Source organism: Zychaea mexicana (assembly GCF_025766255.1).
Source record: "Zychaea mexicana strain RSA 1403 chromosome Unknown BDB00scaffold_108, whole genome shotgun sequence".
Taxonomy (NCBI): Eukaryota; Fungi; Mucoromycota; class Mucoromycetes; order Mucorales; family Lichtheimiaceae; genus Zychaea; species Zychaea mexicana.
In genome coordinates, this window is record NW_026516771.1 from 89,080 (window position 1) to 112,489 (window position 23,410).

At 42.5% G+C, this 23,410-nt stretch overlaps 11 protein-coding genes across 11 annotated transcripts; 6 read left to right on the forward strand and 5 right to left on the reverse strand.

Annotated features, from left to right (window-relative positions):
- Positions 1-3,299: 3,299 nt before the first annotated feature.
- On the reverse strand, positions 3,300-6,008 carry BDB00DRAFT_848105 (cytochrome P450). Its single transcript, XM_053125281.1, has 9 exons — positions 5,716-6,008; positions 5,482-5,544; positions 5,216-5,366; positions 5,048-5,100; positions 4,496-4,963; positions 4,121-4,369; positions 3,778-3,973; positions 3,659-3,683; positions 3,300-3,578 (listed from the first exon to the last, which is right to left on the reverse strand). Exons 1-9 carry the CDS (start codon positions 5,984-5,986, stop codon positions 3,402-3,404), a joined length of 1,653 nt encoding a protein of 550 aa, XP_052974715.1. The 5' UTR covers positions 5,987-6,008; the 3' UTR covers positions 3,300-3,401.
- Positions 6,009-8,553: 2,545 nt separating this feature from the next.
- Positions 8,554-9,556, forward strand: BDB00DRAFT_963710 (fatty acid elongase; the record flags this gene model as incomplete). Its single annotated transcript, XM_053129758.1, has 2 exons — positions 8,554-8,895; positions 9,026-9,556. 2 exons carry the CDS (start codon positions 8,554-8,556, stop codon positions 9,554-9,556), a joined length of 873 nt encoding a protein of 290 aa, XP_052974716.1.
- A 95-nt stretch (positions 9,557-9,651) lies between these two features.
- BDB00DRAFT_848109 (uncharacterized protein) lies at positions 9,652-10,188 on the reverse strand. Its single transcript, XM_053125282.1, has one exon. The coding sequence runs from the start codon at positions 10,104-10,106 to the stop codon at positions 9,891-9,893; it is 216 nt and encodes a 71-aa protein (XP_052974717.1). The 5' UTR covers positions 10,107-10,188; the 3' UTR covers positions 9,652-9,890.
- A 423-nt stretch (positions 10,189-10,611) lies between these two features.
- Positions 10,612-11,907, forward strand: BDB00DRAFT_42339 (uncharacterized protein). Its single transcript, XM_053117330.1, has 3 exons — positions 10,612-10,729; positions 10,834-11,302; positions 11,482-11,907. The coding sequence occupies exons 2-3, from the start codon at positions 11,025-11,027 to the stop codon at positions 11,750-11,752; spliced, it is 549 nt and encodes a 182-aa protein (XP_052974718.1). The 5' UTR covers positions 10,612-10,729; positions 10,834-11,024; the 3' UTR covers positions 11,753-11,907.
- On the forward strand, positions 11,641-13,132 carry BDB00DRAFT_42335 (activator of mitotic machinery Cdc14 phosphatase activation C-term-domain-containing protein). Its single transcript, XM_053117329.1, has 2 exons — positions 11,641-11,744; positions 11,833-13,132. The coding sequence occupies exon 2, from the start codon at positions 12,063-12,065 to the stop codon at positions 12,999-13,001; it is 939 nt and encodes a 312-aa protein (XP_052974719.1). The 5' UTR covers positions 11,641-11,744; positions 11,833-12,062; the 3' UTR covers positions 13,002-13,132.
- A 131-nt stretch (positions 13,133-13,263) lies between these two features.
- BDB00DRAFT_772458 (Metallo-dependent phosphatase-like protein) lies at positions 13,264-15,233 on the forward strand (the record flags this gene model as incomplete). Its single annotated transcript, XM_053120042.1, has 4 exons — positions 13,264-13,932; positions 14,128-14,374; positions 14,471-14,678; positions 14,762-15,233. 4 exons carry the CDS (start codon positions 13,264-13,266, stop codon positions 15,231-15,233), a joined length of 1,596 nt encoding a protein of 531 aa, XP_052974720.1.
- A 3,461-nt stretch (positions 15,234-18,694) lies between these two features.
- BDB00DRAFT_751290 (uncharacterized protein) lies at positions 18,695-18,898 on the forward strand (the record flags this gene model as incomplete). The annotated part of the gene is made up of 1 exon (XM_053118623.1): positions 18,695-18,898. A coding segment is annotated over one exon (204 nt), but the record flags the coding sequence as incomplete, so codon positions are not given.
- A 75-nt stretch (positions 18,899-18,973) lies between these two features.
- On the forward strand, positions 18,974-19,625 carry BDB00DRAFT_848116 (uncharacterized protein). Its single transcript, XM_053125283.1, has one exon. It carries the CDS (start codon positions 19,225-19,227, stop codon positions 19,528-19,530), a length of 306 nt encoding a protein of 101 aa, XP_052974722.1. The 5' UTR covers positions 18,974-19,224; the 3' UTR covers positions 19,531-19,625.
- BDB00DRAFT_848118 (P-loop containing nucleoside triphosphate hydrolase protein) lies at positions 19,581-20,949 on the reverse strand. The gene is made up of 4 exons (XM_053125284.1): positions 20,691-20,949; positions 20,363-20,585; positions 20,135-20,270; positions 19,581-20,041 (listed from the first exon to the last, which is right to left on the reverse strand). Exons 1-4 carry the CDS (start codon positions 20,813-20,815, stop codon positions 19,833-19,835), a joined length of 693 nt encoding a protein of 230 aa, XP_052974723.1. The 5' UTR covers positions 20,816-20,949; the 3' UTR covers positions 19,581-19,832.
- A 294-nt stretch (positions 20,950-21,243) lies between these two features.
- Positions 21,244-21,987, reverse strand: BDB00DRAFT_848120 (uncharacterized protein). Its single transcript, XM_053125285.1, has one exon. It carries the CDS (start codon positions 21,554-21,556, stop codon positions 21,302-21,304), a length of 255 nt encoding a protein of 84 aa, XP_052974724.1. The 5' UTR covers positions 21,557-21,987; the 3' UTR covers positions 21,244-21,301.
- A 62-nt stretch (positions 21,988-22,049) lies between these two features.
- On the reverse strand, positions 22,050-23,320 carry BDB00DRAFT_932738 (uncharacterized protein; the record flags this gene model as incomplete). The annotated part of the gene is made up of 5 exons (XM_053129096.1): positions 22,050-22,357; positions 22,433-22,515; positions 22,581-22,670; positions 22,923-23,214; positions 23,298-23,320. 5 exons carry the CDS (start codon positions 23,318-23,320, stop codon positions 22,159-22,161), a joined length of 687 nt encoding a protein of 228 aa, XP_052974725.1. The 3' UTR covers positions 22,050-22,158.
- Positions 23,321-23,410: the final 90 nt, after the last annotated feature.

Below are 23,410 nucleotides of genomic sequence, written 5' to 3' on the forward strand. Positions count from 1 at the left end.
TTCGTTCACCCGTCATTTTTTTTGGAATGAAGTTATTGTGATTGGGTGTTTTGAGGACAGGGAGATTCAAAAAAAAAGTTGGGAAAGAAGAAGAAGAAAATTATATACAACTGGTATGTAGTTTGGGGAGAGGACTGGTATGCTTATGTGTGTCAAAAGGGAAGAAAAGAGAAAGTGTCAAGTGGACGACGGATGAAAAGGGCGTTTTTTCAAAAATCAGCAAGGCTACCCTCCGGTGCCTTAATGCCTATCGCGGAGAACACAAGTAAAACTCCACTGTCGAAGCAGCAGTAGCAAGTACTCATTAGTAGTAAAAAGTGAAGCTTCCCCATCTCCCTTATCAACAGCAAGCCCCTATCTTCTTGATCCCTGTAGGTGTCCCCGTCACCAATCCATTCGCAGCCCTTGTATAAATATTTTGACTGGTATAATAAGGTATGACGCACGCACACACACAGAAAGTGGTAATCATCTTCTATGATATGTAAACGCAGTTTGTCAAAGTGATAGTAGGCTCTTTTTGTTTTCGCAGGGCTGTGAGTACTGACCACCTTATGTTTTCACATCATGCTTCTTAAAGCAACATCGTTTACGGGATTATGCAACATGCTCCGGTTCTTGTACGCTTTTTGTGCACGTCAAATGCGTACCACTGTTCCTCTCACGTGCCACGCATCTTCTGCGGTTGCCCTGAACGTGTGAAACAAAAGTAAACCAGTCAGAGGACTCTTCCCGTGACTTCGCTGCTAATGTCTTTTTTGACATTGCTATCATGAAGACCCTCAAGTATGATACCATTGAGGATTGGTGCGCCACTGAAACAAATCATCTCTATTTAGGGGTTCCATAGGTTAATAGTCGTCGCTGGTAATGCTCTGGGATAAGATTATCATATATCATATACGATCCAAAACTGTCTTCTGTAATAAATCGATAAAAAAAAGCATTTATGAAAAGTGTGTGTTTAGTATTCATATAGAAGATTATAGAAGTACACAAATTGCCTAACAGGTTCATACAAATAAAAAAGAAGATTGGTTATGCATGTATCATAAAGATGTGGTTTAGTATCGTAAGTCACTTGATCTTCTACGGCTTGTTGTCCAATTCTTTCCCAACTTGAAAACTGCCATAAGAAACATATAAGCGTTGCCTCTTTCAGGGCTCTTATTTCCATATCGTGGATCGTTAAGTGACCAGTATACCGCACATTTTGCTTACGCCATTTCGATTTAGTGAGAAACTGTACTATCATGGTTGTTTTCTGTTTTTGCAGTTACTATCATCACTAAAATGATCTGTTTCACTTGCTTGATAACCTTCACCAATGTTCGGTTGCAACAAGTCAGATCAATCCATTGTACACTATAATTTCAATAACGATTAAGCCAATAGATATTGCAGGTCACAAGATGCTCATGGGGAGGACAGTATCAAGAAATATAATGTAGATGAACAAGAGTCTTCGGATTATTTTGTTTATGCAGTGAAAGCGTATACCTCTAAAACAGCTCTTCAGGGAACGCTAGTTTAATCGATTTAAATCACAGTAGTACAGTAACACTCGTCACCAAACTTCATTTTTATTTATAGATACAGTACCCGTATACTAACCGATAAACTACGGATTATAATACGGGAAAACTGTATTCGTAACCGACCATGTGGTACTTGAAATGTGATGACAGCATTTTGCGTGATTCTATTAACGAGTTTTTTTGCCGAACACTTGCAAACGGTGAATATCTTCTCTTGATATTATATTTTATTAAGATTAAATGTACTATAGTTTCAGACAATGCCACTTCATCATATTCCATTAGGCGCTACAAGCTAAGTTTATTGATCTCGCAAAGCAGAGCGTCTGGACAGACTGTGTATTATAGTGTAAACGTATGATATATATGGAATGGTTATCTTGAACTGTTATAAGGTCTTCGGTGTTATTGGTGATGCGCGAGGAATGCGATAGAAACAGGATTGATATGTAGAGCACATTGGGTTTTCATTTAGTATTTGCAGTTTCTTTTACTTCATTATAGTCGACTCTACATAGGTAATCAAAAACACTGAAGTTGAAGGCTCCTTATTATACAAAGATCGTACAGTGTGAGAAGCGTTGGGCAAGGTAGCTATATTATGTGCTCATAACTATACTATTTTTTTCTCTTTTGTCTTTATTACAGAGATCGCCTAAAATACTTCTTTATTTATATGACAACATCCCCCCTTCCAATTTTTCATCAAATAAATGTACCTTCTCATATGAATCTGTACGCATAACCAATTTCGTAAATTGATGAGTGTAATATAAACCACCAATCCAACATTTTCATTCACACTTTATACTGGAAGCCAGATTAAATCTGTAAATGGGCACGCTGTCAATCTGCAGCGCAATCGAACAATAAGAGCGTCTCTGCTGTATTCTCTTCGTTTTCTTGAAACACTGGATATCCATTGGCAATACTCCGACAAGAAAGAGGAACAAACTGTGTATTTCAGATGAAGGAGATTATCAGTCCCCTACTTCATAAAGCATCAGTCGACCAGCAGCCTCAAGACCGAGCAGGGGATACATGGCAACCAGAACTACTGCATGCGTTGTCAAGTCCAGTACTGGTGCAGAGCGTTGTCAATTGATACTTGATATCACGCCAAGAGCAAGCGTGTCGGATTACAACGGGATCATACGAAGAGAAACATAAAAAACCAAATTAGTTGCAACTCGTCTGTTCATTTGGACAAACACCCCGTAAATCACTCGTTTAAATGCAATTAACTCTGCACAACAAAGATCCATTATCACGAACTACAGTAGCCGCTCGCTAAGCCGATCACTTTTCAAAATTACCGACCCGGTAAGCAGTGAATATTGAGCTTGCTCGGTAAGCCGATCACCGATCCTTTCTCTGTGACATATCGGCTTATATAGACCAATAAAATCACAGTATTTCATCTCTCATATATCTGAGACATGCGGGAGTCGAACAAGCGACCAAAATGTTTACTGTGTATATAGTATCAACAAACGAAGACCCCCCCCCCACTCATTATATGGGGCAAGCCGATCATTCGCTAAGCCGATCGCTTTTGGGTCATGACCGAGGTGATCGGCTTAGCGAGCGGCTACTGTAGAACATACGGAGAGCAACAACGTCTATCTGAAACGCTCCCATGCATGTCACCATCGAAATAGTGGAGGTGTCTATGAGGCCACAATCGTACTACTACTTTATCAGTTTGCGCTGATTATTCCCCTGCCCTTTGCACACACCGGTCGTTGCTTCAGCCAAGTCGTTTAATCTTCGACGTCTAATGACGCCATATAATGTATTTAGTAGATATAGTGATGATTACATATGGAATTAGCTAGCTATTATATTCATCTCGTTGATTATCTAAGTCCTAGGTACAAAACGGATTTCAAATGGAGAAGGTTCTGCAACTGTAGGTCCCGAGATGGGAGGCACTGTCTCTAATGTATGAGGAATCTCGTTGCCGTTCTCATCCAAAGCAGGCTTGATGTCGCATTTTTGGAACACACAGACCCAGACGTGAAACATTTGAGTTTCAGCCTACGTTCATTGAGTATATGTCAGTATAGGAAACTTACAGGTAATAATTCATTTAGAAGGGTGATGAGGTTGCTACATACCAAATGAGCACCAACGCAAACTCGTCTACATGGAAAGTTGGGATGAAAAAGAAACAGTATAGTATGAGAGTCCTTAAGTATACGCATGTATGATGATCTTTGCAAAATAAAATATTTACCTGCCCCATCCAAAATTAAAGTGATCACGGTTAGCTACTCTCTGGTTAGCTGAAGCGTACATGGTTTCCGTATTTTGGAGAAACCGTTCTGGCTTGAAGGATTCGGGTTCAGTGTACTTATCCGGATTCATATGCATTGTTGTCATATTGGTAATGATCAAGGTTTCCTTTGGTATAATATTGCCTTGCCACTCGACTAGAAAATAATAAATACAACATCCCATTCGAAATGAAATGTGCTCTTTAGAAGGAAGTACAAGTGCACGTAGAAAAGAGCAACCTACAGCATGAATTACATATTCCGGTGCCAACAGGCAAAAAAGCGTCACAGTATGAAACTTACAATCTTCACTTGCTTGATGGACAACGCCAAAATCTGTAGTAGGTCTGAAACGCAGGCACTCTCGTTGAGTAGCAATCATATACGGTAGCTGATCACGTTCCCAAAATGTCGGAAGGCGGCCATTCTTGGCCACAAAAGCATCGATTTCTTGTTGAATACGCTTTTGAACATCAGGTAGGGTCGATAGTTGAAGGAATGCCCAGGACATGGTTACTGCAGTAGTATCGGTTCCCGCAAAAACCATGTCATCTGTTGTACGCCCATGGAGTTTCATTAATGATAGTTTTAACATTTTAGTTGAATAGAATTGTCTTAATCAATTAATCTTCTTCACTGTCTATGAAAGTCAAATACAGAAAAGGACGAATTACTTACGAATAGTACGAAGAAGGTTATTGTAGTATCCCTTCTTGCCTTGATTTATTTCGTCATTGAGGATCTTGGTCATATTGTCCTCTTCAGTCTCTAAAGCCTTTTCAACCAGATCCAAGTAAAAAGGCTTGCAGTCGTACTCTAAAAATTCATACATGTATTTTTGCGAACCAATGAAGAGTGTATCCACGATCTTTAGCGCTGGAAGAAGCATGTGAAAGGAATATTTGAAACTGGTAAACTTTTTGGTCCCCTCCATCACGTGCATGCATTGTTTGTAAAGAGGATCGTCCGCGGATGTGGATCGTACGTTGAATAGGGTCAAGAGGATAAAATTGAGTGAGACGCGCATAAGAAATGGCATTGGATCGATGTTTTCCCCCGTGGCGACCGTGTCGACAAACTCGTCTGCTTCTCTACAGAGTACTGGGCTTGCTTCCTTGAGTGTTCTTGGGCCGAGTGCGTTTAGCACTACATAACACAATTGAGACGAATATCTTTGTAAACAGTTATGCTTGTGCATGAATCTTATTTGTTGGGCATGTGTATAGGTACCTGCTTTGCGCGAAGCACTCCAAGCTTTGTCCGGTGAGGATAAAACAATGCCACTATGATGCATACACAATCTCGCATTAGCTAGTTGGTCATAGAAAAAGAAGGAGCCTATTATAACCACAGCGTTATACTACTGCCGTAGAATACAACAAGATAGTCGCTACTTACGTTTGCCCATTCGAGTGGAAATCATGAAATTTGCGACCCGATTGTCTATCCGCCGTTGCCTTTCCTTTGGTGACCAAGATTTCATGGGCAATGTATGGATCGTCTATAACGAGCCAATGCTTTACGCCTGTGCGAATGTAGAAAATAGGACCTGTAAAAAATGAAAACAGGATTATGTCAGCTGGTTTTTAACTACACTGTATGTAGTACCATTGTCCCTCCTGATAGAGTAAGTGAGCGTGTGTTGTGCTTTTCTACATGTATACCTAGCTCTTTATGCCACTGGCTAAACTTCTCCACTCTGTTGAGACCGATTGTAAACATATGCCCTATGAAAGTAAAGCAAGACTCAGCGACATTAACAATGAGAGAAGGTAAGTTGATATAAACGAACGCGGTCCTCCATCTTGCTTCGTGTGTAATAGATAGTTGAATAAGGCTGGAAAAAGAGCCCCATCGCTGTCGTCCGCCCACATGTATAAGGTGTAAGAACCACATACCAAAAATTGGATAACAGCCTTTTGGCGTTGGAATGCCCGAAAACGAAGGTTTTGAAGCTTTTCTCGCTTGACGCCAGGCGATGGTTGCCACCAAAACAGCAGCTACCGCCACGACGGCACGAGTGTTTCTATTGCTGCTGGAGCTGCTGCCTTGGCGAGACAATAACGAGGACAAATCATCACTGGCGTCGCAAACCCATGCGACAAAGTATTGGCCGAGTCTCCCATTTTTGTAGAGATCCGTTAAAAAGGTTATTTGGTGCTGTGACATAATCCGGAGAAAAAGAAGAAAGGGACGTGCGTGGGGCTAGCATGCATCAATTTGCAGCCCGTTTTTATACTTTAAAATTTCCAGGGAGCACACAACAACCTTCCGCCTGTGGAACGGTTCCGTGTGAGTTTGTTTGGTTATAGAAGAAAGAACTCAGTATGGGGATAAAAACTCACTTTTTGAAGGTTACACCTAGTGGATTGTACTCTCGTCTCATTAAAAATAGTTCCCGATGCGATGAATGGCCCAAGCACAAATGTCACAGATAGAATTTTTTACACAAGGTCTCTAGACCATCGGTTAGCACAGATGGATCATGTCCTGTTCACAAGTCAACAACAGGTCAAGGAACTACAACGAAGACGAAGCAATGTGTAAACAGTCAATACGCTATACATCATCGAGCCATATATTTCACTATGTCAACTATTAACATATTACTGCTATCATATGGAGCGAAAACAAGAACGACCCGAACCACTGCGCCCTTGCCAGCAGCGGAAGAAAAATTTTACGAGAACAACCTGAAATCATGCAACAGACTGATACGGCAAGCGTTTTGCCCTCATTACTACATTACATACACGTATTGCTATCTAATATCAGATAAACAAGAATATAGCTCATATGATACTACATGACCATATTGACGACAAACTTACGTGGATATTTATTAGGCCATTCTACAGGCCCGCTTTTCGACAAATGGTCCTTTCCCTTGCAACTTATTATCGGTATCCTCAACCATTGGACAAGTGTGTGCTCTATACAATATGCGCAGCGGAATATTTAATATCCTCTCTTGAGGCAGGTCAAAAGATGTCCCATCAATACGGACAACGGGCCGATGTCTACGCGAAAAGGCCACGGTGGTACTGAATCATGCGTATCATCGATCCAACATGGTAGCTCTGCAAACGTTGACTATCGTATAAATCAGCGCTTGTCCCGAATCCGAAATGCGAATGAACGGCATCGGCTATTTGGCTAATACTCGGTGCTGTAAGTTTTCAAAATATTTCGGGGAACTACGGGGCTGGGCAGAACGGAGCACCAGCAGGCTTCTTAAGATATCAAGCTCGGCTATATGTACTTGATCTGATAGTTATCAACGGCAAATGTGTTCTATTTAAACAACTCCTATTGTACGTATTATCGATACTTACAGCATATTGCAGCTCGCCGCGAAGTGGAACAACGTTTTCTAGGCTTGTATACTCAAAAATGTAACGAGATATTTAATAAAGAACTGTAATTGCAAGATTTGGGATTGCACTCTGTAGAATTGGTAACAGCTCTCAGCAGATACATCAACAAAGTTCATGGAATACGTCTACATCAAGCATACAGTGTTAATCTCTTGGACAAAATTTCATGTGGAACGTGTGGGAAGCCAGCAACAATATGGGAAGAAGGTTTCGGTGTAGAGTTACCATCGGTATTCGAGGTCGAATATGAAACAGCTAGCATATTATAGTAGAGAGACATTTGAATGTTGATGTCAATCGGATGCCACGATTGTTGCAGGAAACAGAAGCTGATATACGATCCCATCTAACAGTCTACTACATACCCCTTTCTCTGTAACATTACCATTCAAGCATCGATAATTCCGTATCGTAAGGAAGCGACTGTATGCCTTATAGCACTGGTCAATCCAGCCTTCCAAAAATAAAACATACATATAAACTAGTGTCTAAGTGACAACCATTAAAAAAAGGTAGTAGGGGTAAAGATGATGGGATCATATGATGAATAGATCCTCCGTTGCAGCAGCAGCAGACTGCACGAAGAATAATGTATCGTGCCTACTGTTTATGTCGAGAAAAAGGAGAAATCACTACTTCTTATGATGAAATTCATCGTATCAGATATGCTTCCTGCATTCTGTTGGCCCCTAAATCAACTGCAGATGTATTCTGGACCGATAGAACAGCGAAGCGCCCACACACATATGTACCAAATCACATGGGAAACGACATTCACTCTTTTCTCACTCCATTCTCTAATAACGATTGGATAATTAGCAGCAACCTGCCTCCGTGAATCCTATTGATGAGGAATAGTAAGTAGATGGAGAAAAGATGCGATAGTCTTTTAGTTTAGACCCTTTCTAAACCACGTGATATATCCAAAAAAAAAATAAGGAAGATTTTGATATCAAGTGTCAAAGTTTCTTTCAGAATGTCGATCTATAAGATGTATATCCATACTCGGATAAGCCGTAATTGCAAGTAGAAGCGGGGTAACATGTATCTATCCTAAGCTGGTCATTTGATGAGAAAAAGAGAAACGTCAAATTACATACTTTGGTATATAGCAGTGCGCCCCGAATTGCTGTTACTAAAATGTGTATTTGTTAGCGGCCACAGTTAGGGAAAAAACAGAAAGAAGCTTAAAAATCAATGCGTCGTTGGGCGCTGGGTCAGCACTTGAAACACCTGCTTTTCTTTTCAATTTCTAACCATTTCAAAAGAAATTTCCGATTTTGGACTATGCCAGTAGACACTACTGCTACTGCTGCTACTATTACTTCTTCGTGGTCGTCGCCGTCGTATCCACCATCAATGCTGCCACCAGGAACTCCGTTTCCCGAACTATATCGTATAGTTATGGACGGGAGAACACCTGTCGCAGCCGCTTCATTATATCTGATCATTGTATACCTGTGGACAATTCGAATAGTACAGCGGAATCATCAACAACAGCAACAACAGCAAAACGCTGCTTTACAAAAGCCATCATCACCTGTCAAAGATACCACTACTATCAATTGTGCTCGATTATTCACATTGTTCGTACTTGCTCATAACCTGGCACTTGCGGCGTATTCGGGACTGACGTTTTACAAACTAGCGACGGGGATTCATCGGACACGAACCCGGGATGATGCGTCCATGTTTACCAAGGTAACTGACTCACCTACGCACTCCTCAAGCGTCAGAACGTAAAGTGTCGGAAGACTCACACGCCTTATCTATGGATGATACACTTATATACTGGGGGTTCGCGGGAAATACTTGGCGCGAACAAAAAAAGGTATGCGACACGGATGAATACTTTTGGAACGACACTCTGGGCTACTGGGGCTACTTTTTCTATCTGTCCAAATTCTACGAATTTGTGGACACGTTTATTATCCTGTTGAAAGGACGCAAACCATCGCTTTTGCAAGAATACCATCATGCTGGCGCCATCATCACCATGTGGGCTGGTATCCGCTATCACACGACGGCTATCTGGATGTTTGTCACGTTCAATTCGTTTATCCACACCGCCATGTACTCGTACTATGCAGCAACAACATTGGGCTTGCATCCTCCTGGCAAAAAATACCTCACGTCTTTACAAATCGCCCAGTTCTTGCTCGGCATGACCTTGGCAGCGGCCTATCTATTTACGCCCGGGTGTTCGGAATTGCCCGGTGAAAAGTTCACGTTGAAGCTCAATTTGAGCTACTTGATGCCCTTAACATGGCTGTTTTTTGATTTTGCTCGGAAAACGTATGGTCGGCGTCAGAAGCGACAAGCAGTAGCAGCAGCAGCAGCAGCAAAGAAAAAGGCAGCTTGATTTTTGTTTGGTGCGGTGTGTCAAAAAAATTTTTTTTTTCTCTATATTACGTTTCCCCCCCATCCTGTTTCCCCCAATCTCTCTTTCTTTTCTTTCCTTATACTACTTCCCCCTTTTATTTTCGCAGGGTAAGCCATCCGAATTTTTTTTTTGTTTTGTTTACAAAGCACATACACACACACGCACACATTATACCCTCGCCCTCCCATAATACCACGTAGTTTTGTCAGGTAGATCTTCGAGCTTTCATGCTCACCTCTTATGAAGATCTTCCGTTACACTCGTGGAAGAATAAACTTTTCGTTTCGACTGTGGGTGCTCTGTTCTAGAGTGTTCACGATAGAGATGGAGTTGCTTCTAATAGAGTTGAAGGCTGGCAGCTCTCTTTTTTTTTAAAGAGATTTGGTGGCCGTCTTCGTAGTTCTGAAGCAGACATTTCCCCTCTCTCTCTCTCTTTTGTGTGTGTGTGTGCGTGCGTGTGCGTATTTGAAATATATTTCAGGGCACTAACGCGTATGTATAGTTTGTTATAGGTCCATACTTTTACCATGATCAAGGACCAGTAGCTTAGTTTAGTTTAACTATAAATGAAATTTGCCACAATAATAAAATTCCATCTTGTTATTTGGGAGAAATTTTTTTTTTTTTGCGGGTATATATATGATACGCGTTTTCCCCAGGTTCCGCGGCAGCAACAGTAAAGTCAATACTAAGGTATTTGACGTCCATATTGCGCCATGTTGCAGACCCCATTTATTTTTTAAAGAATTGATGATCAAAAAGCCAAAAGGACCACCACAGGCCCTTTTTTAAGCATTCTAGACAACAGAAAATGTGGCGATGCAATCATGGCGTAGTGGTTAGCAATTCTTACTAGTATGTTTTTAGACAATGTTTTCAGCCCGTCTGTTTTGTGTGGCCGCAATAACAACAAGAAGAATAATCAGACGATTTGTATGCTGCTTCTCAACAACAACCTATATATCAGACGCTACTACACACAACATAGCAAGAAGCAAACCCTTACTCTAGAGATCACCGGCAGGAAATGATGAAGAATCTTCATGTAGAATGTAATCAGTAACCAGGCAGGTGGGATCACCATAGCAACTGGTTAACTAAGGGCTGCTATGCAGCTTGGAAGAAAGTTGTCGTCATGGAAACGGGGCGAAGGTAAGTGTAACCATGGAAATGACGCAAAGGGCATTATTATTTGCGATTGTATTGAGTAGGTGAGACACACACACACAAAAACCTATTTTGCGACATGAGTATAGTCGTTTCAATGTGTGGCGTGCAACAATTTTAATATCATAGGAACACATACACACGCTCCATTCTTTATTTCTTCTTCCTCTGTTCCTCTATTCGCCCTCTCTCTCTCCTTCTCTCTTTTTAAAAAGTCGACTCTTTTTTGCTTTTCTCTTCTTTTGCAGCTCGCCATTCTAAAAACTCTTTTTAGACAACAATGACAGAAGTCATGAGCAACAACGTTGTGGGTTTACTACCCAGCAGTGAAATAATCGCACACAAGAAAAGCCTTGTTCCGCCTATTCCTCCAAACGAAACAGTAGCCAAAGCAGCAGCAACAACAGCAGACGAGGAAGAGGAAAGAATCAAGCGGCGACAGCGTAGAGCTAAACGGTCGAAAAGCATTCCAACCGATATGGGCCAAATGTTGAAACAGTTACAGTTGCCCGTCGAAGAAATCACAAAGAACTTGGGATCTTTTTCTCACCTGATATGGTAGGAAAAAAAGAGAGAGAGAGGATGGATTGGAGATATCTAAATTCGACAATGGTAGTATAACATACCAATTGCTCATCAAATACGCACACAAAACATATTACATTTATTACAATATCCCTACATACAACAACCACAAAAAAAAAAAACGCGGCACACCACGCGACCATTCTCAATAGGGTTCCCGCGCACAAGCATCCACAAATTGCCCCGAGTGAATTTGCCGCGTGGATCAGATCTTTTAGCCATGACGACACTATAACCAGCAGTAACAACAACGACAACAATGAGCCATTCTTACCAACGAACAGAATTTTTAACAACAACAAAAAAGCATGTTTGCAGCGCAAAAAATCCAGCTTATCCAAATCATATACCCTTGACGAGCTACTTAATACTGATCATCATCACCGCCATCATCGTCCCTCATCAGCACCACCAGGTATTTAAAGTTGTGTTTGCTCTTAAAAAATATCAAAGTCAGGTGTCTTTCCATTCATTCAAAAAGATGCGATTCTTTTAATTTGCAGAAAAAAACAATGATACACGCGCAGCTGCAGTTAACGTATTCAACCGATACTCGACCGTCCATGGCAATGATGATTCCCGGGTCCTTGTACCACGTGAAAGCCGAAGCCTTTCGCGACGATCAGCACTATCATCTCGGAGCAGTAGTGGAGGACGCCGCAGACGATCGATAACGGGTCTTGAAAGTAACAAGAAACAACAACATCGACGAAGTAGTGATGGGGCTCTAGTCATGGAAAAAGACCAGGAAGAAGAAGAGGAAGACTGGGTGATACCACCAGGTGGGATTGCATTACATGATCGGCCCGTCAGTATGAGTGAATGGGTTGACCTGGGCGACGCAAGTCTTGACAACCTGCTGTTTTCACGGCGCGTGCATAATAATCAACAAGCTTGTTGGGCAAGCACGACGCCTCCATCCCCGCCACCTCCTCCTCCACATACGGTACAAGCGACCTATTACCCTCTTTCTCGACCTTCTCCTACTACTACTACTACTACTGCTAGTACTACTGCTCCTCCTACTCCTCCTCATGCTGCTGCTGTTCCATCAACAACAACAACAACAACACCACTGCCGCCGCCACCAGAACCACGGAAAAGGAGGAAAAGCTTAAAGCAATCTGTCAAAAGAAAAAAGTCATGGATCGCCAATTTGTTTCAGCATCAGCAGCAACAGCAGGAGCAACAACACTCAAGAGAGTTACTGTCACCTCCACCACCAGTACCGGACTATAAAAAAAATAACAATAAAAAGAAGGAGGAAAAAAAGGGATTTGGATCATTGATTACACGATCATTATCTCTATCGAGTAAAAAGAAGAGCAGCAAACGCCTATCCCAACAGCAGCAGCAGCAGCAGCAACAATCAGTAGCCTCATCGCCCGAACAAGCAAATCTACAACTTTTCCCAGCAGGGCATCATCAGCGACTGCCGATCCATACTGAACGAGCCGTTTATCGTTTATCGCATATAAAACTGGCGAATCCACGTCGACCTTTACATCAGCAGGTCCTGATATCCAATTTCATGTATCATTATCTTTCTTTGCAACCTGGGTTCCAATACTATTATCGACAACAACAACAGCAGCAGCAGCAGCAACAACCACTGCCACCACCTCCTCCTCCCCATCGACAACAGCAACATCAAAATGCTGTATATCTTTGAAAATCCCATAATGTCACTGTTTCGCAAAGCTACGCAACAAAAAAAGGTTGTTATCGGGACTTTAAATCTCGTGATCAATGTGTATATATAATTGTGGGTTGTGCTTTGTGCTTTCTGGAGGGTGTACGACACAATGTAATAATAATCTGATTAATATTGGGTTTTATTGTTGGGATCCAAAGGAAAAAAAATCAACAGCGAGCCGATTTCCCTTTTCTCTCTCTATTTTTTTCCCACCAGCATTTCTTTTTTTCTGTTTGTTATGGGCAACACTATTTCAAAAAAACGTAATAAACATGGTGGAGGTGGAGGTGGTGGTAGTAGTCGTCAATACAAGCAGCAACAACCACCTGTCCAAACAGTCTACGTCCCTGACAATGAGTATAGTACCAATACTGCACAGTCGGGCAACTCCATTCTAGTCAATTCCCACCATCGGTCATCTAGAACGCAATCATCACAAGACGAGATGGCAGCATTAGCTCAATTGAATCCAGAATATCCTGTAACGCAACAACAACAACAACAACAACAGTACTATGCGACTTCAACAGATAAAGAAGCAGCAGAACAACATCCCCAGCATAAATTATTATCTCAATCCGACTACTGGCCTCCTCATAAAAATGATACCAACAATCAACAGCAGCAGCAGCAACAATACCCCAATAACAACCACCACAGTAATGGCTACTATAACAACAATTCGACGGATGAAAATCAGCTGACAGTCGGATCCCTTAACCAGTTGACAGTCAGCAGCATGTTGAAAGGACCGCTTCAGGTAGACGACTGTATCCGTCGATTGATCGACGTCGGCCGATCCAACAAGGTGCCGAAACAGCTCTGCTTAAAGAACTCCGAGGTCAATGCGATTTGCAAAACGGCATACGAAATTTTCATGAGCCAACCGGTAAAGAAAAAAAAGAAGGTTTAAGCGCGCCGTCGATTCTTCACAAGAGAGAGAGAAAGAGAGTGAAAGGAAGGGCCTTATCACTATACCAAAAAGAGTCTAGACTTAAAAAAAAATATACTCACTGACTCTTGCTTTATCACTTTCACCCTTCCCCCCCCCCTTAAACACATTTTACCCCCTTCCCCCCCTTGATTTTCTTTCCAAAAACAGACGCTACTGGAATTGTCACCACCCGTCAAGATCGTCGGCGATACGCATGGTCAATTCACTGACCTAATCCGGCTATTTGACATGGGCGGATTTCCACCGAGCAGTAATTACTTATTTTTGGGTGACTATGTGGATCGTGGCAAGCAGTCGTTGGAAACCATCTTGTTGTTGCTGTGCTACAAGATCAAATACCCAGAGACGTTCTTTTTGTTGCGTGGAAACCATGAATGTGCAAATGTGACAAGAGGTGAGTCTACTTGGCCTTTCAGAGGAGCTGTGGATTGGTGGGGAGCATGCATAAAAGGGTAATCAATTAATAACTATAACGGGGTAACGTGTCTAGTATACGGCTTTTACGACGAATGCAAACGACGATTGAATCCAAAAATGTGGCGAGTCTTTATCGACGTGTTCAACACGATGCCCATTGCCGCGCTTGTGGCCAACAAGATCTTTTGCGTGCACGGGGGTCTGTCACCTTCGTTGCACAACATGGACGAGATCCGCCAGTTGGAACGACCGACCGATGTGCCTGATTACGGTCTTCTCAAGTAAGCATTGTTTGAAATGAAAAAGAACGAGCTGGAAACTACATTTTTTTTAAACACACACACATTCCCCATTTGCTTTATAGTGACTTATTGTGGAGTGATCCTGCAGACCTGACTGGCGACTGGGAGGACAACGAACGCGGTGTGTCGTACTGTTTTGGCAAGAAGGTCATCAACGAGTTCCTGGCCAAATTCGACTTGGACCTGGTCTGCCGTGCACACATGGTGGTGGAGGACGGATACGAGTTTTTTAATGATCGGACATTGGTCACGGTGTTTTCGGCTCCAAACTATTGTGGCGAGTTTGATAATTTTGGAGCGATCATGAGCGTTTCGGAGGAATTGTTGTGTAGTTTTGAATTGCTTACACCGGCAGATCATCCGCTGGCTCAAAAGCAGCAGCAGCAGCAGCAGCAGCAACAGCAATATAATAGCAATAGCAGTAGTAATGGCAATAGTAGTAGTAGCAGTAATCACTCTAATTATAATAACAATCCACCCGTAGCAGCTGCTGGTAGTTATAATTATTACGACAGCAACAGACCACCCGTGTAAAATAGCCCTCCCTCCCTCCCTCCCTCCTTCTTTGTACTTTAAAAAATCATTTACAAATATACACATTACTATCACTCTTTTAAGGTTATTTCTTTATTCTCGCTTGTTCGTTCTCCTTCTCCCAGCTGGTGCTAAGTACCCCTTCTCTCTTGCTATACCGTACCTCCCCCCCCCCTTAACCTTTTTTTATTTTTTTCGGAATTGGGGTCGATTTCCTGCTTGTATCACCACGCGGATGGTTTAGGATCACCTTATGTCTCGTGTGGGAGAGATGTGTCTCCCGTACTCTATTTCTTTTTCATCGTATGCATGTGTGGATGATCATCCATTGAAGGCAGAAAGCAAGAAACTTTATGTTTTTTACTCGCGCGTTTCATTCAATATAGTAGCCCAGAAAAACAATTGTGTCTTGGTTCTTGCAAATGAGTCTAAACTATAAGCAGCTGCTGCTGCGTGTTTTTAATTGAGTGAAAGCCAAAAATTGTTTATTTATGAACGGCATGGCAAACTCCGGAACAAGCGAGCCGAAAGCGAGGTGATATGTAAGTAAAGCGTGAGGCATTTTTTTATTTGTGAAAGTGACACTCTCTTGGAGTGTTATTTTCGTGTCACTGCTGCCGCGGATGGCTCCGTAGTTGTTTTGAGTTTTAAAAAAAAAAAGTGATGCGAATAAACGATATTGTAGATTGGAGAAGCCGGGAAGGGTTTAAAAAAGAAGGGGGCGGGGGAGAATGCTTTTAGAGGAGGAGCAGCAGCAGGAAAAACAACAACAAAAACGCGTGGAGACCGGAAGGGTCGGCTACCAGTGATAAATAAGGGATGACTAACGTTTCTTTCTTTACCCTTCAACACACTGGGTGGCTTCTTATTATTGCCCTTTACGAATGATACATCCAAGGCATGATCGTATAGATGGAGTGGGTAGGTCGTGGCTCCCCCCGTAGTAGTACATGATAGGCTTGCTACACCGATATGATCTGTGTGTCCCGACTCTTGAATACATTCTTCGTGGTGCGTTTGCAAGGCAGCAGTAACAACTGCTAGAACATTGATAGACAGAAAGGGGCATGTATCTTTTTTAGGAGTATCGGCCTGCCAATGAGGTGGTGGTGGTGGTGGTAGTAGTAAGAAAGCAACTGCAATGCTGCAGATCATATTCTCTCCCGTCGTATAACCTTCACCCCCCCCCACCCAATAACCAGCACACTCCTGTCATTGACATGAAATGTGCTACTCTCACTCTCTCTGCTATGAAATACTAAAAAAAGAGTTGCATGCTCGATAGACCCCATGTGTACTCTATCGTCCATGTCAATCTTTCACACTTTTCCTTTGCACGACCAGGGTTGTTGTTGTTGTCGTCGTCGTTGTCGTTGTTAAACCAAAAGTTTAAAAAAAGGTTTTTCTTAACCCCCCCCCCCACACACACACACACACAAGAAAAAGGGGGATCCACGAACCATGCGTCTTTCCCTAGCAACGATCATAAAGTATGTGCCATTGCCCCGAATGTCCGGATTCTCTCTCACTCTCTGTGTGTGCTCTCGCTCATATGCTTGGTATTAGCAGCTATGGAGAGTTTTTAGCACAACAAACAGGGCCGGAGATAACTTCAACCATAGACAGAGTGGAATAAAGAAACCTTTATTTTTTTTTTAACCTCCTGCATATGAATGTGCACACACACATCGTCTATAATGATACTGTAGCGAGGTACATCTAGACGCACATAGACACACATAATGACATATTACCACTATCACATACGCACACACACACTCTCTCTCTCTTTCCAGCCTCTGCTCTGTATATCATGTATACACATTTTTAACCTTTTTCTTTGTTGTTGTTGTTGTTGTTGTTGTGCGTGGTGTTGGTTCTGTTATCTTGGCACAGATCCTGCTGCTGCTGCCGCTTTAAGACAATAATAGTAAATGCTCCTTCTGTACCCTCTCCTCTCTCTCTGTGTGTGTAAATCCTCTTGCATATACATACTGTATGCACACTACTACATCCTACACCTCACATACACAGTAACTGATAGGCATCGAATGGACGTGTATCACACAAGGAAGCAGAAAGAGCGACGCGTCGTTGTTGATGAGGGATTGACAGACTTCTTTCTCTCCTGAATCGAAACATACGGTGGAGAGTGGCTTGATTTGGAACGATCTGTGGTCCTTCCGCTTTCGATGTTGTGTTGCAATGCTGCTCCAATCACTGTAATACCAACATGGTTACATCCCTTTTGATCTGCAACAATATGGGTAATTTATAGGACACACTTGTCAAAAAAAGAGGGGTCGTGCAGCACACACACCCAGAGGAGTGCGTGCGTTTGTTTTTCGTTGCGCGTCTAAATAATGATGATGTACAGATATCATGCTTGTTAAGCAAGGGGTTCTTGCACACACACACACACACATACACACACCTTCGACCGTGCCTCTTTTTGAATTCTTTTTTGTTTTTTTTTTCGCTTCCCCCAAATCGATAACTTATATAAAGAGACATCGCCTACCCGTTTGACTTTTTTCCTTTTTATTTTTATTTTGTTATTACAACAACTCTTCACACTTTTTTTTTTCTTTCTATTTTTCTCTTTTGTAATTTTCTTGACTTGTCAAGAGACTAATTTGTGTGCTATATACTTTGTATCAACATTTTACTTCAAACTATCTCAAACTCTCTCTCTCTCTCGCTCGCTCGCTCTCTATTGACCTTTCAAGAACAGCAACAAACCAAAAAATTCCATAATGTATCAAGATTACTATTACACTCGACCTGATCTGTTTTGCAATGGCAAGGAGAACGAATCGCTAGAGTACAACGTCGTGGTGGATCCTTCAATGCTGTTGCCTTCGTCGCCTTCGAACTTTATGATGATGCCAGCGTTGGATACGAGTAGTTCACAGCAACAACAACAAGACGACGAGTCTTCTTCGTGGTGGGCTGTCAACAGCGACAACAGCGCCCTCTCGTCGCCGACCGAGCTTTCACTTTCTCACCCGTCGCCCACTTATTCGCCTTACTCCGACAGTATCAGTCAACCTTCGCCCATCGATGATGCCTCGTTCGAATATTATCCTCACCCACCTACTGCTATTGACGTTGCCACTCCAGCTTATGAATATTACTATTATCCGCCTCCAATCGCAACAACTACATTGTTGCCATGCGACGAAGGATGCGGTTGCCACGGTAATACCACTCCTACTCCCACTTCGACGACGACTAGCAACTGTGCTCCTGGAGTACAAGTAGTAGGAACCACGCCAACAACAACAACGACGACCATGTCACCTCAATGCCTTTATGAAGAAACAGCAGCACCTTCGCCTAAAAAAACCGAGCAATCCTACCACGAAGCAACAGCAGCAGCAGTAGTAATGCAGCAACCACATCAACAGCAACCTATTTCTTCTTCTGCTGCTATGAATGGTTCACTGCGTCCGTATCCATGCTACTTGTGCACACGCGCCTTTGCCCGCAAACACGATCTCCAACGACACATCCGAGTCCACACCGGAGCAAAGCCCTACGCCTGCCTGTGCTGCAAAAAGGCGTTTGCACGCACCGATGCGCTGAAGAGACACCTGCGCATGGAGGAAGCATGTCGCACAAGCCCCGAGATCCAGGCCATGAAGTGTGCCGGCAAGCGCCGTTACCGAAACCTCTAAATTCATCATCAACCTACTTTCTTTATACACACACATACACTCTCTCTCTCCTGTGATGAACTTCATTCCTTCTTCCGCCAACTATTCTCTCTCTACCTCCAACTCCCTCTCAAAAATCAGCAACAACAACAACAACAACATTCACCATTATTCAACTTTCACATTCACAACCAAAAAAAAAACACTCCCACTTATTTCATCATCATTCACCACCCTCCTCTTCTTCCACGTTTGCATTTTCTTTTTTTTTTCTACTATCACATTCACGCACACACATACACAAAAAAGCCGTTGACGGCCCCTTACCCCATATGAATTATATCCTCTTTTATCATTATCCTCCATTGTCAGCCTCTTTCCTTCATTCTTCTGTTATGAGTATATCATCATTCTACCATTATCATCATTTGCAGCTTTTCTTTTTCTTTATTATATCATACATATTTATGTGTTTTGAATTTGCGCCTTACCCCCACCCCAAACACACCTCCAATATGATTTCTTTTTTTTTTCTTTTATGTAGTTACATTATATATGTTTTTTTATCATTATTTGCCCAAGCAGTTACTTTCATCCATATACCTTTTTTTCCCTCCCCCTACCTTTTTTTTGTATAGAGCATTTTTTCTCCCTCCCACCAAACCGTTTTTTTTCTCATTATTTCCGAGCGATTATATATAATGAAAAAGAAAAAAATATATATATACATACTTTTACTCCAATCATTCATCGAACCAAAGAAAGAAAGCATGTGATTTTTTCTTTTTAATATGTGTATGCTTTAGAACAGAAGCAGCAGAAAAAAAAAGCGGGGGGAAGAGGGGTGGAAGAAAGATAAATTATGCAATGCAAGGACGAAGAGAGGTATATTTATGATCAACTGACTTGAGGAAAAAAGAACAATGGTGTGTTTTTTGTTTTACATGGAGATGGTGGTTTCATTAGCAGTTCTGTCCGATAATGCATCATCCGCTTCAGCTGATTTCGATGCCAACCGCTTCAACGTCAATGTGTTTGTAGCCACTCGACTCTCCTGTTCTGCACTGTGCGTGATCCAGATACACGTCTTGGTCTTGAGCGTCTTTTCCACAAGCAAGCATGATTCCGGATCAAGAGCCGATGTAGGTTCTATATCATCGCACCCGATTTAAAGTTAACAAAGCGACACGCACGCATAAACCGTATCTAGTTAAAGTTTCGATTCATATAAAGAAAGTTTACCATCCAATAACAAGATTTCGGGATTCAGTGCCAATGCAACAGCCAACGCAGCTCGCTGCATTTCTCCTCCAGACAAGTTGCTCCAACTTTCAGTAAAGTGTGATTCAGACAAGTTCCATTCCATACCGATTTGTGCCTATCCACACCATCACGGAAACGAAAAATGTTATTATATTCGATTGGGAGGGCAAAAAACAAATTTATCAGTGATTCCCAAAAAGGACTTACAGGATCACCCAAGTTTTTCTTTTCCTTTTGGCTCGCAAAGTTCTTTGCCATGTTAAATAAGTCCAGCGGCGTGCCCGTGTGGATCGCAGGTCGCTGAGGGACATACATGACACGTGATCGCCACAGGGGTACACCGTATTCAGCAGCTTCTTTGCCATACAGTTTGACCTCTCCTTCGTCGTAAGGAACCAGTTCTGCTAGGCACTTTAACAAGGTTGTTTTTCTGTGGAAACGTTGTCAAACAACAACGACTGAGTCAATGAATGGTCCTAATTTGAGAAGAATCCAGGTAGGTAGTATGAAAAAAAAAAAAGGAGTAAAATCTTACCCAGCACCACTGGGACCTCGTAAAACCAAGACATCGCCCTTGCAAAGGTAAATGTCAATGTCTTTAAAAAGCCAGCGGCCATCGCCAACTTGCATGGACAATCCAGTTGCTTCAAGCATGGTCATTTTCTATGTGTGTGGTATATATTTTACAGACAAAAGAAAAGAGAAGAAAAGGGAAAACTCTGACACCCTTTACCAGGTTCGCCCCCACCCCCCTTGAAGTGTTTGTGTGTGTGTGTGTGTGTGTGACCTTGATGCACCGCACAACATCCCGATCCCGTTTCAATCACTACTCAGTAACTGGTTATGGAGACCTCCCCATAAACAGTGAAACATCATCATTCAGAGATCAGTTCCTGAAAAAATCAAACAAATCAGCAATCTAAGATATCCGAATGTTTCCGTATCATCTCTTTTTCTGCTGTTGTGAAAAAGAAAAGATCAACCCGTTTCTTAGGACGTTGGTAGTACAGTTACCGTAGTGTGGTTTTTGTGCAACCAGATGGCGATGTTCATCTGTTTCAAAAAAAGCAGGCTGAATGATTTTGACACTGCGTATGGTGAATTTGAACCTCTGCAAAGGAATGGGGTTTTTTTAATTACAACAAATTAATGCATCTTTGTCCTATTTTTCAAAAAGGATTGAGCACTCATATGTGATGAGCACTTGGCATGCCGAAAATTGCCTCGTACAGATTTAGGATTTATTGTAGACGTTTTGTCGACACGCGGCCGACACAGCCGCCAAAATGCGTCATTCACGTTTAAGAGCGTTGTAAGAGTTGAGCGATTTGTAAAAAAGGGCCAAATCGCAAAATTTTCTTGCACGGGATAATCCCTGAGGATGACTGCATACCGATTCATCAGTAGATTGGGTATGCGCGCTCATCTTTGCAGTTGCAGCGCGTTCAAGATCGATCTCTGTTTGGATCCGCATCGTCTTTAACGGTTGTCTCTCGATCGAGTGTGGAAAAGGCTACTTGCCCAATTTCGATTATCGTGTAGATTCGTTCGTGCAGCAAATGCGCGATATGAAATGTGATTTCAAAGCCTAGAATTGAAGAAAAATGTGTAAAGGAACAGCATGCAGACACTAATGACCAAGAGTGTTACAGAATCCAACCCGTTCAAAAGTGTTTTTTTGTGTTGTATGCCCTTATCATGGAAAAGCATCCCGCTAAATTTGTTTGATGTCGATGCTCTCTTTGGAGAAAGTCGTCAGACGAAGCGCTGGGGGATAGAGCATTGTAAATATCGCTTAACCACGAGGAATTCCTAGTAAGCGCAAGTCATCAGCTTGCGTTGATTACGTCCCTGCCCTTTGTACACACAGCCCGTCGCTACTACCGATTGAATGGTCATAGCAAGCATAGGGGACGAGAGGTCTTGGACACAATCCATGATTTGCCGTGCACTGGACCTTGGCCTCCGCTAAAGCCTATCGATGGTCCAAAATGAGAGCTGGCTCATTTTGCTGACCACGGCATCTGGCCGCTGCCTAGGTGTCTCTGGAGCCATGATGATCTGACCAGCGAAGGCGCTCGCCATTGGCCGGGGTTGGATAGAAAAAGGCGCGATAGGATCGGGTCGAAGAAGGTGCAGGTGAACTCATTCTCGCCAAGTTTGCTTTCATCTTTTAAATTGACTGCCGGGAGCCTGCCAAGTCTATATAAAACGAATCTAACAACGACGGGTCAAGTACAATGGGGGTTTTCTTCTTTCTTTTTTTTTGTGGCTTACGTGCTGATGATACCCTTGACAATGGCTTTCTTTACGGGATGGAGGTCGTTGGGCCAGTAAATGCAGTTGGAGTTATCCAATGCCTTGATGCGTTTATTTGTATCGACGGGCTTTGATCTCTTCTGCCAAATTGTTCACTAAATGGGACAGCTTCAGAGATTCGTCTTCCTCCCAATCCAGCTTCTTGTCGAACGCGCTGTTTAGCAGAGCCTCCGACACCTTGTCCAGGTTGCTTATCCTAAAGTATTCAACAAGTATATTGCTATGATGGTTTGGGCAAAGCAAAATAAGCGAAAGGATTTCATGCAGTGAATGTCCGATTTTGAGCGGGCTCTCTGCGCTGGCCGCCTTTCAGGCCCCTTTTTGCGAGAAACCAGAAAAAGCATCTAAATGGTAAGCCTAGATTTGAAAACATGAGGGTATGTAAAAGAAGTGTGGTATGAAAGAAGCGGGGGGGGGGGTTGTCTGTAAAGCTTTCGGAAACGTTCACATCAGCGACGGTCCGTTTTCTAAAGCTATGAGCAGCTTTGTCGAGGCACGGGGAGTCTTGATCAAGTTGTTCGATGTCTTGTTCGAGATTGGAAAAGGTCAAGGCATCTGTAGAGCTAGTTTGGGTATCTTCTGGTGAGCTCGTACTGTTGGTCTCACGCTGGTTGGTGATAGAGTCTGTCTCGGTGCGAAGCACGTTGTAGACATAGTCCAGGCAGCTTTTTCGCGTCTCGACCTTGGCAAGTTCTCTTTCTTTTTGCATCCAGAATCGCTTGTAGTAGTATGTAGCTTGTCTTTATAAACTTAAATCATTCGTAAATTGTATGTAGCTGCCTGGCAGATGCTTTTTGACAATGTTGCGGTATATCTGCGTTACCTTTTGCTTTTTCGGGAGACCATGGTACTCAACGAACTTCTTGAGTGTGAGTTGCGCCCGATTTTCAAAACATCATTGTGCGTCAGCAGCAAGGATACACCGTGGTTTTTGAT

Excerpts from the sequence above, each read along its gene's own strand:
- BDB00DRAFT_42335 (XM_053117329.1), top strand. The coding sequence starts at position 12,063 with ATGGAAAAAGACCAGGAAGAAGAAGAGGAAGACTGGGTGATACCACCA.
- BDB00DRAFT_848116 (XM_053125283.1), top strand. The coding sequence starts at position 19,225 with ATGAATTATATCCTCTTTTATCATTATCCTCCATTGTCAGCCTCTTTC.
- BDB00DRAFT_42339 (XM_053117330.1), top strand. The coding sequence starts at position 11,025 with ATGACAGAAGTCATGAGCAACAACGTTGTGGGTTTACTACCCAGCAGT. Across the intron at positions 11,303-11,481 it reads TCTTTTTCTCACCTGATATG|GGTTCCCGCGCACAAGCATC; the intron begins GTAGGAAAAAAA and ends CATTCTCAATAG.
- BDB00DRAFT_848118 (XM_053125284.1), bottom strand. The coding sequence starts at position 20,815 with ATGACCATGCTTGAAGCAACTGGATTGTCCATGCAAGTTGGCGATGGC. Across the intron at positions 20,271-20,362 it reads AGAAAAACTTGGGTGATCCT|GCACAAATCGGTATGGAATG; the intron begins GTAAGTCCTTTT and ends TGGTGTGGATAG. Across the intron at positions 20,042-20,134 it reads CGAAATCTTGTTATTGGATG|AACCTACATCGGCTCTTGAT; the intron begins GTAAACTTTCTT and ends GCGATGATATAG.
- BDB00DRAFT_848120 (XM_053125285.1), bottom strand. The coding sequence starts at position 21,556 with ATGAATCGGTATGCAGTCATCCTCAGGGATTATCCCGTGCAAGAAAAT.
- BDB00DRAFT_848109 (XM_053125282.1), bottom strand. The coding sequence starts at position 10,106 with ATGGTAAAAGTATGGACCTATAACAAACTATACATACGCGTTAGTGCC.
- BDB00DRAFT_848105 (XM_053125281.1), bottom strand. The coding sequence starts at position 5,986 with ATGTCACAGCACCAAATAACCTTTTTAACGGATCTCTACAAAAATGGG. Across the intron at positions 5,101-5,215 it reads TTCCACTCGAATGGGCAAAC|TGGCATTGTTTTATCCTCAC; the intron begins GTAAGTAGCGAC and ends TATGCATCATAG. Across the intron at positions 3,974-4,120 it reads CCATCAAGCAAGTGAAGATT|TCGAGTGGCAAGGCAATATT; the intron begins GTAAGTTTCATA and ends ATTATTTTCTAG.